At 42.3% G+C, this 13,194-nt stretch overlaps 1 protein-coding gene and 1 long non-coding RNA gene across 2 annotated transcripts in view; one reads left to right on the top strand and one right to left on the bottom strand.

The window, feature by feature from the left end:
- The window catches only part of THBS4 (thrombospondin 4), a 43,652-nt gene that overhangs the window by 18,957 nt on the left and 11,501 nt on the right, over positions 1-13,194 (top strand). The window contains exons 6-12 of the mRNA XM_061362267.1: positions 474-525; positions 1,854-2,026; positions 4,961-5,098; positions 5,690-5,767; positions 9,461-9,613; positions 10,775-10,879; positions 11,115-11,222. Of these exons, the coding sequence (XP_061218251.1) occupies positions 474-525; positions 1,854-2,026; positions 4,961-5,098; positions 5,690-5,767; positions 9,461-9,613; positions 10,775-10,879; positions 11,115-11,222 (807 nt within the window). The remainder of the gene's footprint in view (positions 1-473; positions 526-1,853; positions 2,027-4,960; positions 5,099-5,689; positions 5,768-9,460; positions 9,614-10,774; positions 10,880-11,114; positions 11,223-13,194) is intronic.
- LOC133217121 (uncharacterized) lies at positions 2,330-4,953 on the bottom strand. Its single transcript, XR_009726806.1, has 2 exons — positions 4,056-4,953; positions 2,330-2,513 (listed from the first exon to the last, which is right to left on the bottom strand). It is a non-coding gene; the product is annotated as an uncharacterized LOC133217121 (long non-coding RNA).

The following is a 13,194-nucleotide window of genomic DNA, read 5'->3' as shown; positions in this document are numbered from 1 at the left end:
AAGTATAGCAACCATTATCACTGCCCTTAATTTTATGGTATAAAGAACATCTATATCAAGATAGACTATCTATATTGCATGGTTAAAGTGATATGTTGGGGAAGAAATCATAGAATCATAGAATAGTTAGGGTTGGAAAGGACCTTAACATCACCTAGTTCCAATCCACCTGGCATGGGCAGGGACACCTCATACTACACCATGTTGCCCAAGGCTCTGTCCAACCTGGCCTTGATCACTGCCAGGGATGGAGCATTTACCACTTCTTTGGGCAACCTATTCCAGTGCCTCACCACCCTCACAGTAAATAACTTCTACCTTGTATCTAACCTGAACTTTCCCTGTCTTAGTTTGAACCCATTATCCCTTGTCCTGTTGCTACAGTCCCTGATGAATGATAATGGCTCCTCCGGCAGCCAGGTGCAAAATAACTTGCCTGTATCCAAGTAACATCTGGTTTCTATGTCCTCAAGGTCAAAGAAACAACTTTTCTGAGAAATACCATAGCTGAGTGCCAAGCATGTGGTAAGTATTCTTGGTACTCCAGGCAATCCGATGAGATGTACAATCATTTAAAAACTAGTATTCATTGCATAGCTTTATGTTGTTTCTAAGAAGTGCTCTTAAAAAATATTACTTTTCAGTGTTTTAGATGTATTGGACACAAATGTAAAATGGATTTTTATTAGAGAAAAAGCTTTCAGTTTCCATAGGCCTGATAATCGTCTATCAGGGGATAAACCCCTACTAAATCAAGCAGTACCACTCACCCTGTACTGTCAGTTCTTGCTCTGCTGCAAACCTGTGCCATGTGTTCCTGGGGAGGGAGACCATGCGTGCCAGGAATCTTATGAACAATCTTAGTAGGAGAGCAAAGGAGGAATCGTGTTCTGCTCTAGCTGGTATTGTCAGTCTGAGGAAGATCCTGTGCAGTCCACCTGAAAGTCATCTGATTCTGAGTAGGCAGTCATTGGTGAACAGCAGGAAGACCCAAAACATGGCCTCCATCTTTTCACTAAATAGAAGCAATAAATGCTTTCCTAAATGCCACTGCATGGACTTCCTCCATGACTGACAATCAGGACGTACATGCACTCAATATAGAAACCAGAATACCCCCTCACTGGGTGGGGCAAAAGGCTTTAAATTCATCAAGCGTTTCAGTTTATTTCTTCTCTCAGTCTGTCAGCTTCATCAAAACTCAAGTTGAGCTTCCACCAGATTAACCTTTATGTGTAAGTGCCAAAGGAGAAGTCTTTAAGGCCTGCATGCATGAGTATCAAGGTTCAGCACCTGCCAGTCTCAAAAAAACTTTGTGGCTCCCTGGGGCTGGTCTCTGTGCACCTAAGCCAGTGTACTTGCATGTCCTTCTGTGTGTTCAAGGGCTGCCAGCTGCTGCTTCTTTATTCCTCTTATCTGTAGACTGTCAGATGTGCTCTTGAAAAGTCATGGCACTGTTTTTCTTATGAAGTGGTAGTGTTGCCAATTTAGCCAGAGAAATGTGTTTGTCCCTTGGGGCATCTGAGGTCGCTGGCTTTCAGTTTCCTCCTGCTGGTCAGAAACAGATCGGTGCTGGGACTAACCTAGCAGGAAGCCTCCCATGTGTAGCCAGGAGAAGCATGTGGATCTAACAAAATAGCCTTAATTTCCCCTGTCTGGGGACACAACAAGCTCCTGGGCCATTCCCTGCAGGATGTCTCTTCAGCCACAGCACAGCTGGTAGCAGCGTGGTGCAGAAAGACCAAGCCCCTGCTGCACAGCCTCCCTGGGATTTCTTAAGAGCACTTGCCAGCTAAAAGCCATAATGGATGTTTGTTTCAGTCACTGAAACTGTTGTTCTTTCTGCATTAAAGGTTTGGGAACTGTGAATTTTCCAACTCAGCTTCCTAGGCGCAGTAAACCCAAATGCGAAGTTAATTCCTGCTTCAGGGGAGTCAGGTGCATGGAGACAGCAGAGGGATTTCAGTGTGGCCCCTGCCCTGAAGGACTCACAGGAAATGGAGTTACCTGCTCAGATATTGATGAGGTAAAAAATAGTGACTTTCACTGAATTAAAAAAAAAAAAAAAAAAGGATGGGGGGGAAAAAAAAAAGCTAAAAAGCAACTGTTTCATACAATGGGTTGCTGATGCTTGCTGTCTTCAGCATTTGCTGACTGCTTGCACAGTGAATATTAATTCATTCTGATTTGCTTCCGCCTCCTTATTTTGCTGTTGCTGCAACTTTGTGGAGGTTATATGTGTGAAAACTTGAAATACCCTGGTGAGTTGAGAAGTCACTTAAAGGACTTTAAATTTGGAAAAAAAAACCCAACCAAAACAAACAAAAGAAGCTTTTGACACAGTTGTTTCTATTCCCCAAGAAGATGCAGCAGCTTTTGTTACAGGCTGCAGAAGCCCTTATCAATATGGGCTTTGTTTCTTTAAATTGTACTGCTCCTGAACCAGCCTTGAAGACCAAAGTCTTCTCTTCAGCCCAGACTGGAGCAATGTTTTTCAGTCTTGTGTTAAATGTCTGTGAAAGAAAATAAACATTTATTGTTATTGTTGCTTTTTTTCTTCATGTTTGTGTTGAAAGCTGCTAATGTTGACTTAAATTCACCTTTTTTTTTCCTTGTGTTATGTTAGAAAGTCAGAGCTTGCTTGTACTAAGGACTGAGTTAATAAATTGACATCTGAAGAAATTAAATAAAATCTGTGTTAATTGGAATGTGACATTCAGAACACAAACAACAAAACCACTTCCCAGTTCACCACATTTCTTTCTGTATGATGATTTTTGCCATTGCTCTTAAGTGACTTTTCTGGAAAAACACCTGCATGTAGTAGACCAGGGAAACAGGAGAATTAGGTCATTAACTGTTCCTGCGGATAGCACCGTACTACCACCATGGCTGCCTAATGATGTAGCACAGCAAAAGCAATTCCTTTTTTCTCCTTCCCAGGCAATAGATGTGCTTTGACTGCTCTTTTGGTTTACTCCCTCCTGTAGGCCATCAGCAGAAAGGACACAATGTGTCCAACTTACATCTGTGTGTGAAAAAGTAAGTGGGTTGAGTGTGGCAGTTTCCTCAGTGCAGGCAGTATCTTTTGTTTTGCCTCACACGACATGGACTATGTCTGCTGCAACAGAAGGTGCAAAAAATGGAGGTGAAGCCCTGAAATGTGAATGCAAGAGGTGAAGCTGAAAGAGCTCTGGTGTGAGTTTCATGCCACAGATAACCGTGGTGAGAGTCTCAAGCCAGCCTAGCTGAAGCCTACCAGTACAGATAGTTTCCTCCTCCTGAGCCATACCTAGACTGAGGCAGAGCATGGTGATAATCTCCCTGCCATTTTGAGAGTTGGAGCAACACTACTCTTGACAGCAGTAGTAGGAAAACAAACCGAGACTGGTCTGTAGTGACATGCTTTCTCATATGAGGTCTTTACATGAGCACTGCTACTAAAATGTCACCTAGTCTGTTGTGGGTCTTTTCACCAGTAAATAACTCTTTTTAACAGCTGGATTTTCACTTATGGGTTTGGGGGGGGAGAGGTAATAAATGGCAATAGCTTTTCATTTTCATTCTCTAATAAGAGAGGGTGTGTCATATTTGTTTTCCTGAGTTAACTGAGAACATGAAGTAATTTTTTTTATAATTTTTGAAAGCTTTTTTGAAATCTTCTGGGAGAGCACCTTTCTACTGTCTGATCTATTTCTGTACTTCCTAGTAGCTGGCATTTAAAAAGAAGTTCATATACAAATTTTGCTAAAGACAAATCTAGAAGATGCCTCACTCAGAGCTGCTGTAATCTTTTCTGAGGCTTTTAGCATCTCTGCAATATGCTCCCTTATTCATTACCAGTTTGAAGACACTGCTTTCATATCCCGTATCTTGGGAGCTGCAGCTCTGCCTGTTTATGTGTAACTTGAGTGCCCTCTGCTGCCTGTAATAAAAAATCCACAGCAAATAAGGAGCACAAAATGTCTGTCCTAGGTTTTACGTTTTGCTTATGCTAGTTGTGGACCTAGTTCTAACAGATCTTTCCATCAAACACACTTTGATATTAAACATACCTTTTCTTCCTCCATTGCGTATGTGTTTAGTTACAAGTTGTATGTTTGTTGTAGTTATCTTCTGATTTGTTCTCTCTCCATCTTGCAGATGTTTTTCTGTTACTGATCGGGGGGGATGCATATTTTTAAAGCTCTTTTCTATTTCTTTCTCGTGTTTCTTATTTACTGTTGTCTTTGAGCCATGTGTAGCATGATGGTATGTTGAAGTTTTCAGTACCCTTAGAAATACTACCTAGTATGGAGAGGCAGCAGCACAGGATGTGGTTTCCCAAACTGGCACCCACAAGGCAGGTGAAATGGGTCATAACTGTTCTGTAAGGCTACATGATGGCAGTAAAGCAGATGGTGCCTTCAGGCCAAAGGTGATGCTGTGAGTGCGTGGGATTCTGGAAGAAGTACCACGGATTGTGTGTGGACCTCCAGTCTAGAAATATGTGAGTGCCGCTGACGCATCCTTGCTCATTTGCCTCATGTTTGGGTTACTTCTGGCTGTGAGATTTGCCCAAATATAAATGAAGGGAGATGCTGCTGCTGCTTCTGTGTGCACAAAACAAAACTGGAGGACCATTTGATGGGTTCTAGTTATACAGCTGTCTGTCCTGATACTGTGGTTGGGTTGCTTCCAGGGGGCTCTCAGCTTCCAAGGGAATTGAACCTACCCAGCAAAAAGGACTGGCATCAGAGCTTAGGGCATTAACTACAGGCTATCATGGAAGGTTGCAAGCAGCTGGAGACCTACTGGGATAAGAAATATCTGCAGTGTCTGTTCCTCTCTAAGCCAGTTCTGAACAGAAGACATACAGACATTACAAGTAGCGATGCCTTTGACTGAGAAGTCTGTGTGCATAGTCAGGGTCTGGACGTTACCAAAGCACAAACATGCTCGGTTCATTTTTTCTTTGCAGTGTCGTTACAACCCTTGCTTCCCTGGAGTGCGATGTATGAACACTGCTCCAGGTTTCCGATGTGAGTCTTGTCCCCCAGGATATACAGGACAAACCGTGCAAGGGATAGGCCTCAGCTATGCCAAGAGCAATAAGCAGGTGAGTGGCAGTATCCCTGTGGCAACCGCCACTGCAAGTTGCTGATTTATATCAATGCATCTCTATTGTACTTCATTTATACTTCAGTCATCCGTAAATGGCAGAGCCAAAAGGCAGAGCTGAGTGTTTCAATCAGAAGATCTGAGTTGTGTTTGCTTGGCTTTAATGGGAGTACTAAGATTCTAATACTCAGATTGGTATATAAACAAGAAAAAATGTTAGTATCTTTGAAGGTATTTCTGATCAAGGGCACTCTGTTGATATCTGCAAACTGGCTTTGAACTAGGAAGAGTGTGATAGAAAAGGCCTATTTTATTGTCTTCTTTTTTTTTTTTTTCATTTTTCTGTAGCACTCACCTTACAGTTGTCTAAACTCTTGTGGGCAAACCAGAAGCCCATCCTAAGTTTGAAATTTTCTGTATCACAGAGATCCATTGGAAGATATGCCTATGGATATGTCTGTGCCATTCTCAGAGTGATTTCAGGAGAGTCTATAACTCTTTTTCTAGACTTAAATTTCAGTGCCTTTTCTTCAGACTTGGATCTCAGATTGACATTGTCGTATTACATGATGATTTGTTTTGTTGCTAGGTCTGCTTAGATATTGATGAATGTCAGAATGGTGGACTTGGACTCTGCGTTCCAAATTCCCATTGCATAAACACTTTGGTAAGCACCTTTTCATTTGTGGCTTTAAAAGATTGACTGTTCTAAAATTCCTTGAGGCTAGGATTGGATTTATGGCTCTAACTGATGAGGTGAATAATACAGTTTGTTTGTTGGCTTCATCTAAATCAAACAATCATTTCCTCTTTTCCTGTCTATTAATAAAAAAAATCGGTACTTTATTTGTCATTAACATGTCCATTTGAGCTGTATGCTTATCGATTTCCCTGAGGAATGTCAGGAACTCTTCTCTCCAGATCATCCGGTTATGTGTGTTTGTGAGTATGCTATTGCAAGGAGCCTCCTTTGAAAGATTAAATCTTTGCTTCTGCTCGTCCCATTTGGGAACTGCTGCAGCAAGCTGTTCTCCTAGATGCTCTTTTCATATGGTCAATGTCTTCACTTTGTTAGGGTATTTATAGAGTACCAGCTATCCTTCTTAATAAGTACAGAGAGGAGGAGAGCTGCAATTGGTACAACATTTTTAATACCCATAGGTATTTAGTCTAGGAGAGCAAGCATAACAGAAGTACAAACAGCTATGTTTTGAAAGGTTTGAAAGATAATTAGGCTCCAAAAGAATGGGACTCACAAACCTTTTAAATGCTATGAAGCAGTTAGACTTTTCACTTAGAATCACAGAATCAGAGTTACTTAGGTTGAAAAAGACCCTTAAGATCATAAGGTCCAACCATTTACCTAACACTGCCAAGTGCACCACTAATCCATGTCCCTAAGTGCCACATCTGCGTATCTTTTAAATAACTCAAGGGACAGTGACTCCACCACTTTCCTGGGCAGCCTGTTCCAGTACTTGATAGCCCTTTTGGTGCCTTTTTTTGTTTTTTTTTCTAATAGCCAATCAAAACCTCCACTCGCACAGCTTGGGGATATTTCCTCTTGTTCTGTCACTTGACACCTCATAAGATGCTTCCTTTTAGGTAGCTGTAGGAAGAGATAGGGTCTCCCCTGAGCCTGATTTTCTCCAGGCTAAACAACCCCAGTTCTTTTACTTGCTTCTCATCATACTTGTGCTCCAGACCCTTCACCAGCTTTGTTTCCTTTCTCTGGACCCACTCCAGCTCCTCAATGTCTCTGTTGTCTGGAGGGGCCCAGAACTGAACACAGGATTCAAGGTGTGGCTTCACCAGTGCCCAGTACAGGGGGATGATCCCTGCCCTGGCCCTGCTGGCCACACTATTGCTCATACAGGCCAGGATGCTGTTGGCCTTCTTGGCTGCCTGGGCACAAGCTGCCTCATGTTCAGCTCCTTCAATCAGCACCCCCAGGTCCTTTTCTGTGAGCAGCTTTCCAGCCACTCTTCACCAGGCCTCAAGGTGTGGGGTTGTTGTGGCTCAAGTGCAGGACCTGACACTTTGCCTTGTTGAACCTCATGCCACTGGCCACAGCCCATTGATCCAGTCTGCCCAGATCCCTCTGCAGGGTCTTCCTCCCCTCCAGCAGACCAATGCTCCCATCCAACGGGGTGTTGTCTGCAAACCTGCTGAGAGTGTATTTGATCCTCTAATCCACATCAAAGATAAGACCTTGGTAACTTTGATTTACTATAAAATAAAGATATTAAACAGAACTGGTCCCAGTACTGAGCCCCAGGGAACACCACCTTGACTGGCTGCCGACTGGATTTAACTCCATTCACATCCATTCTTCGGGCCCAGCCACCCAGACAGTTCTTTACCCAGTGAAAAATAATGAGCAAGCAACGAGCAGCCAGTTTCTCCAGGCAAATGCTCTGGGAAAGGCTTTGCTAAGGCCCAGGTAAACAACAATCACAGCCTTTTCATCATCCACTGAGCAGGTGACCTTGTCATAGAAGGAGATCAGGTTGGTCAAGCAGGATCTGTCCTTCATAAACACATGCTGACTGGGCCTGATCACCTGGTTGTCCCATATGTGCCACTTATGCTACTGTAAATACTGTTCTGCTATAGCTGGGTGTACAAAGCAGGCTTTCTCCATTACAAGGGAAAGGTTAAAAGTATCCTGTGAGTGTAAAAGTGGTCCTTTGTGCAGCTAAGTATTGTTGAGGCTATTAGTAGTGTTTGAAATTATTGCTTTCTTTGTGAATAACCTTGTTTTCCTAGGGTTGCTTTCAATGTTCAGTATGATTTGTGGTTTGGATTTTTTGTGTGGTTTTTAATTTGGGGGTTTTTAATACCTAGAACATTTCTATCACATGCTGTATCTTACTGCATGACTATACATAACTAGTTCTCTTCAGGAAGTCATGAGGACCTGTTTATAGATGGCAACAAGTGTCCTGCCATCTGTCAAAACAGCACTGTGGGTTTCTTACTCCTGTCTCCTTTAGAAATAGTTTGGTCTGGAAGTGCTGCCTCAAAGGCTATTTTAATGCATACCAGGGCTTGATATAGGGCAGAATTTACTGAGTAAATTCAGGAGACCCCAGAAGATATTAGCCTGGCATCCATTAGGAGAAAGTGCACAGACGGCTATGTTTTATATAGGCCATACCATTTGCGTAGCCCAGTGATTATTTTACTCTTCACATATCTGCGTATATTCATCTTCAGCCGGGAAGTATGCAGACAGCACAGAGTTAAAGTTTGCAATGAAGCTAGGACCATAGGACAAAAATAATACCCAGATGGGCAGAAAATGTATATGTCTGTGATGGCTGACTAGGACAGTCCTGACAGTTCCCTTTACAAGCTTTGTATGGGAAGAGTGACTGTGTGAGAAGTGCCTTGATTTTACAAAGGGATGGATGTGCAAGTTTGACAGAGATCTGAATGCTTCTGTTTCCTGACATGTCAAAAATATTCTTTATAAGAGAAAAAAAAATTATTTTCAATTAACTTTTATGTCATAGGTTACAAATCTACAAGTGTGTGAGTTTGGGGGCTTTTGGGGGGGGGGGGAGGGGCGGGGTGTTGAGACAAAAGCCATAGTAAGGGTCAAAAGAAGACCCTTCTTACCAGGATTTATCCATTTGTATCTCATGGTGATCATCCCAGCATACACTTCCTTGGCTTAGCTCCTTGGGGTTTGTTTACACAAGAGAGTGGCATCATATAAAATATATATATGCATCTAGGTAAACCACTGGAAAAGGTGACATGGATGTTCTTATTACAGTGTAAATGAGGATGACTGTGTCTTCAGCTCCTGAATTCTTTTCTGAAGACCAACATTTAACTCAAATTGGCTTACAAACATACAAGTTTAAAAAAAAAAGGAGCAAAGACATGCTGAACTCTCTTGTCTCTCACTGATTAAAAGTTGTGCCTAGTTGAGTTTATTAAAAACTGGTGGATCTGCTTTACACTGAAATAAGAGCATCCAGTCTGATTAAACAGGTGCTGCTTACAATTTTACATGTTTTGGCTACCTGGAAGCTGCCTGGAAGCAGCTCAGACTGATGCTGGCAGAGACAAGACATCGTGAAGCTTGCTGCTGCTACATGACTTTTCTCTGGCTTAACAAAAGACTCGTCTAAAAGGCAGAGTTGAGCATATTTTTCAGCTTGCAGTGAGGGAGCCAGACCTGATTTTCGTGTAGGAAATGGTTTGTTCACAGTGCAAGGAGGCCTCATTGGATGAAAAACTACACTTGCACAGCATAAGCAGTGTGGCCTGAATCTTGCCCACATGTTTGATTTAAAAGAAAAAAAGTCCCGTTAAAGGGCTGGCTAGTAACTTTTTGTTCTTGCAGGGGTCTTACCACTGTGGCCAGTGCAAACCAGGATACACAGGAGACCAAATTAGGGGATGTCAAGCTGAAAGAAGCTGCAGAAATCGAGCCCTCAATCCATGCAGTGTCCATGCTCGTTGTATTGAGGAAAGGAGAGGAGAGGTGACATGTATTGTGAGTTCATGAATTCATGCTTTTTTACAATGAAAAATAGCCTTTTTTAGGCTGGAACCGGGAAGGTCTTTGTGTTGGGTATTTTAACTGGATCTTAACTGGGCACACTAGCCCAGACCAGCTATGAATATAACCAGGCTAAGTCTATCTTGCAATTGCTTCCTTCTTGCAGCATCTCTGTAAGGCAGCCATGCTCATTTACCGTATTTACTGTGTCTATACAACTAGATTTTTTGGGAATGGCTTTTATAGACTTTCTATAGTCTCCTCAGAAAGACTGTTGAATGTCACCCTACAGAAGAGATCACAAGGACAAATTCCTCTCCTGGTGCTCATCTGCATAGCTGTGGGATCCTCTCCACACACCCAGTGTGCCTGTACTTGCCTGATGACAGAGATGATGTTTTTCTAAGTGAGACCAAGACCACAGATTCTAGACGTAGGTAGGCTGTACTGTGCTTTTTAGCCATGGAACCAGAGGAGCACCAAGTGGCACATAACTTCCGTTGTAAGAATCTAACTGAAGTGTATTACTTAGTTTTTCCAGCTTGCAGGGCGAAACAAGAGACTAATCCTGTGTCCTAAATTTGGATACAGTGCGTGCTTTTGCTGGCACTTGTTTTGGTCTCATTTTTAAGTACATCTGTTTCAAAAAGAATCTGGGATATTTCAAGTCCATACTGTAATGGTAAGATAGCTAGAAACTTATGTTAGGCAAGTCCTCATCTTAAGGAGAGGACAGAGTCTGACATGCACTTCTATGCATCAATCTTCAGTTACAAGACAAATTAGGCGTTAATTTTAAACAGTACGAAGCTAACTGGCTAAGAGAAACTTGCATGCAAATGCACTTGCTTTGCTGATGCAAATTTAGTAACTGTCAGCGCAGTTCTATCTTAAAACTTCCTCCAGTTGCAGACATGTTCTTGAGATACTGAACAAAACACAGTCATCCCATTGAGCTGTGTCTAGATATAGACAGCTTGAAACAAAAGTTTTCTTTCCACATTTTTGAGAGTGGTGAAGTGTATCTCACTGTAGTTCAGTGACTGTCCATTCCTGGTGTACATTTGTGTTTTCAAGACTGTTGTGGGGTTCTCGAATATTGCTGTAGTGTCTCATTAACTTTTTGGTAGTACTACCATGGTGTTTTATTGATAGTGTGGCATTGGCTGGGCTGGTGATGGTTATATCTGTGGAAAAGATGTTGACATTGACGGCTACCCTAACGAAGAACTCTCATGCTCTGCTGAAAACTGCAGAAAAGTAAGAAATTCTTTCTTAATCCTATAATAATTCAGAGAATGAAGGGGTAAAGAGGAAGAGCGGAAAAAACATGATTAGATGCATTAACCTTTTTTCAAGGAATTGAATTTATCTGGCTAAATTGTTTTAAATTTGATTCATTGATTAATTAAAACAGTAATAGAAAAAGTCATTGAAATCATGAAGGCATCCAGTTTACCCATAGAACACTAGACAAGTCTCATTTTATATCTAGGACAATTGCAGATTTGTCCCAAACTCTGGACAAGAAGATGCCGATGGTGATGGGATTGGAGATGCCTGTGATGATGATGCAGATGGAGATGGCATTCCCAATGAACAGGTGCTGTGTATAGATCTGGGTGGGGGAGTCTGTGTAAACAGTAGGATTTCACCCTACTGCAATAGGCAGTGATTTTGAAATGTGGGTCACTACTATTTGCCAGTGATTATCTCATTCATTCAGAGTAAGCAGCTGTCTAAGTCTTGTCTTTTTCTTTTATAGAATGTTCACTATTACAAGACCTAAAAAACCCAGCCTGTTTCACGGAGCCTTAAATCCCTCTGTGGGGATTTACTGTTGTATGCTCCATTGTTATATTTTATCATTGAATTCTAGAGCTTTTTGCATTCAGAACTTGTGTTCTTGTCACACTTTCCTATAGCATGGCCTTCAGGAACATTATTTTTGTTAGTGTCTTTTTAAATAGTAGGTTGACCACACATATATTCCACGAGGGATCCAAGCCCCACGCAAATTAATGGGTGTCTTGCCAATTGCTTGAAGAAAGCTTTGGATCATGGTCTGAAATTGAAAAAGGTTTCCATGTGGGTACACTACCACACAATGTATCAGAGATTAAAATCAGACCATAAAAGCTCTTCCGTGTTCACCCCATACCCTTACAAGCCCACTGTGGTTCTACATGAAGATCTTTCTGTGGTATTGCTTAGCGCACTTCCAAGATAGACAAGAGAACAGTCTATTCAGATTACAAATGTCCATGTGGAGCTAGGACAGACGGGCAATCACAGAAGGTCTGCCCCAGGCTGTTCTGCCACAGAGGCCAAGCCTAAATTCAGGTAGCTTGAAGCAACTGGTTTTATTAATGTTCTACAAGGAAAGATGTTAAATCCTCCTTTAACTGTAAATCTGTATGCAGTTTCAAGACCTTTGCAACCAGTAACTTCTGTATTGTTGCTAAGCTGGGTTCTGCATCCATGGGTGCAAGAGGGTGAGATCATGAGTGTGCTAGATGGCAACGGAAAGTTTACACCAGTTTGAAATAAAGTCTTCTCCATGTGCTTCCTGGTGGTCTTAAGAAAGTCAATAGCAGTTTGTCTGACAAAAAAAAAAAACCAACAAAAACAAACAAACCCCAAAACAACAACAAAAACAACTTGTGCATTTTTGTGTCAGAAAGTCATGTTTTTCAGTGTTTCAGCTTTGGTTTGGGTCTGTACCAGAAGGGGGCAGTGTACTTTCACTGAGAGCATGTGACAAACCCTGTTAGGGTCCCTGAGCTACAGCTTTTGAGGACGACCATGTAAGAAAGCCAAGGCACCAAAACAGGTTACTCAGTTACTCACTATGGACAAAATGAGAACCAGAAGTCAAAGTTATAATTAAAGCCTTATGATCTGCATGTTTATATTTGCTGTTCCCCCAGTGTGATTCAAAGGAGAGCTTTAAGGGACACACGAAATCTTATCTAGAGCTAATCACAGAATCATAGATTGTTTTGAGTTGGAAAGAACCTTAAGATCAAGTTCCAATCAACCTGTCATGGGCAGGGACGCCTCACCCTAGACCATGTTGCTCAAGGCTCTGTCCAGCCTGGTTTTGAACCCTCTCAGGGATGTTCCTGTTCCAGGATCTCAACACCCACACAGTAAAGATGTCTTCCCTATATCTCACCTAAACTTCCTCTAAGTATAAGCCCATTACACCTTGTCTTGTCACTGCAGTCTCTAAAGAAGAGTCCCTGTCTGGCATCCTTGTAGGCTCCCTTCAGGTACTAGAAGGCTGATATGAGGTCTCCACGCAGCCTTCTCTTCTCCAGGCTGAACAGCCTCAGCTTTCTCAGCCTATCTTCATATGGGAGGTGCTCCAGTCCCCTGATCATCCCTGTGGCCCTCCTCTGGACTTGTTCCACCAATTCCATTTCCTTTTATGTTGAGGACACCAGAACTGCACACGATACTCCAAGTGAGGTCTCATGAGAGCAGAGTAGAGGGGCAGGATCACCTCCTTTGACCTGCTGGTCACGCGCTTTTTGATGCAGGCCAGGATACAGTTGGCTTTCTTGCCTACG

This window comes from Neopsephotus bourkii, unplaced genomic scaffold (genome assembly GCF_033783945.1).
Source record: "Neopsephotus bourkii isolate Nb327-2 ecotype Australia unplaced genomic scaffold, CSIRO-AGI_Nbou_v1 NB_1107, whole genome shotgun sequence".
Lineage (NCBI taxonomy): Eukaryota > Metazoa > Chordata > Aves > Psittaciformes > Psittacidae > Neopsephotus > Neopsephotus bourkii.
Note: the sequence above shows the minus strand (reverse complement) of the source record. Positions and strands in the feature narration are given on the sequence as shown.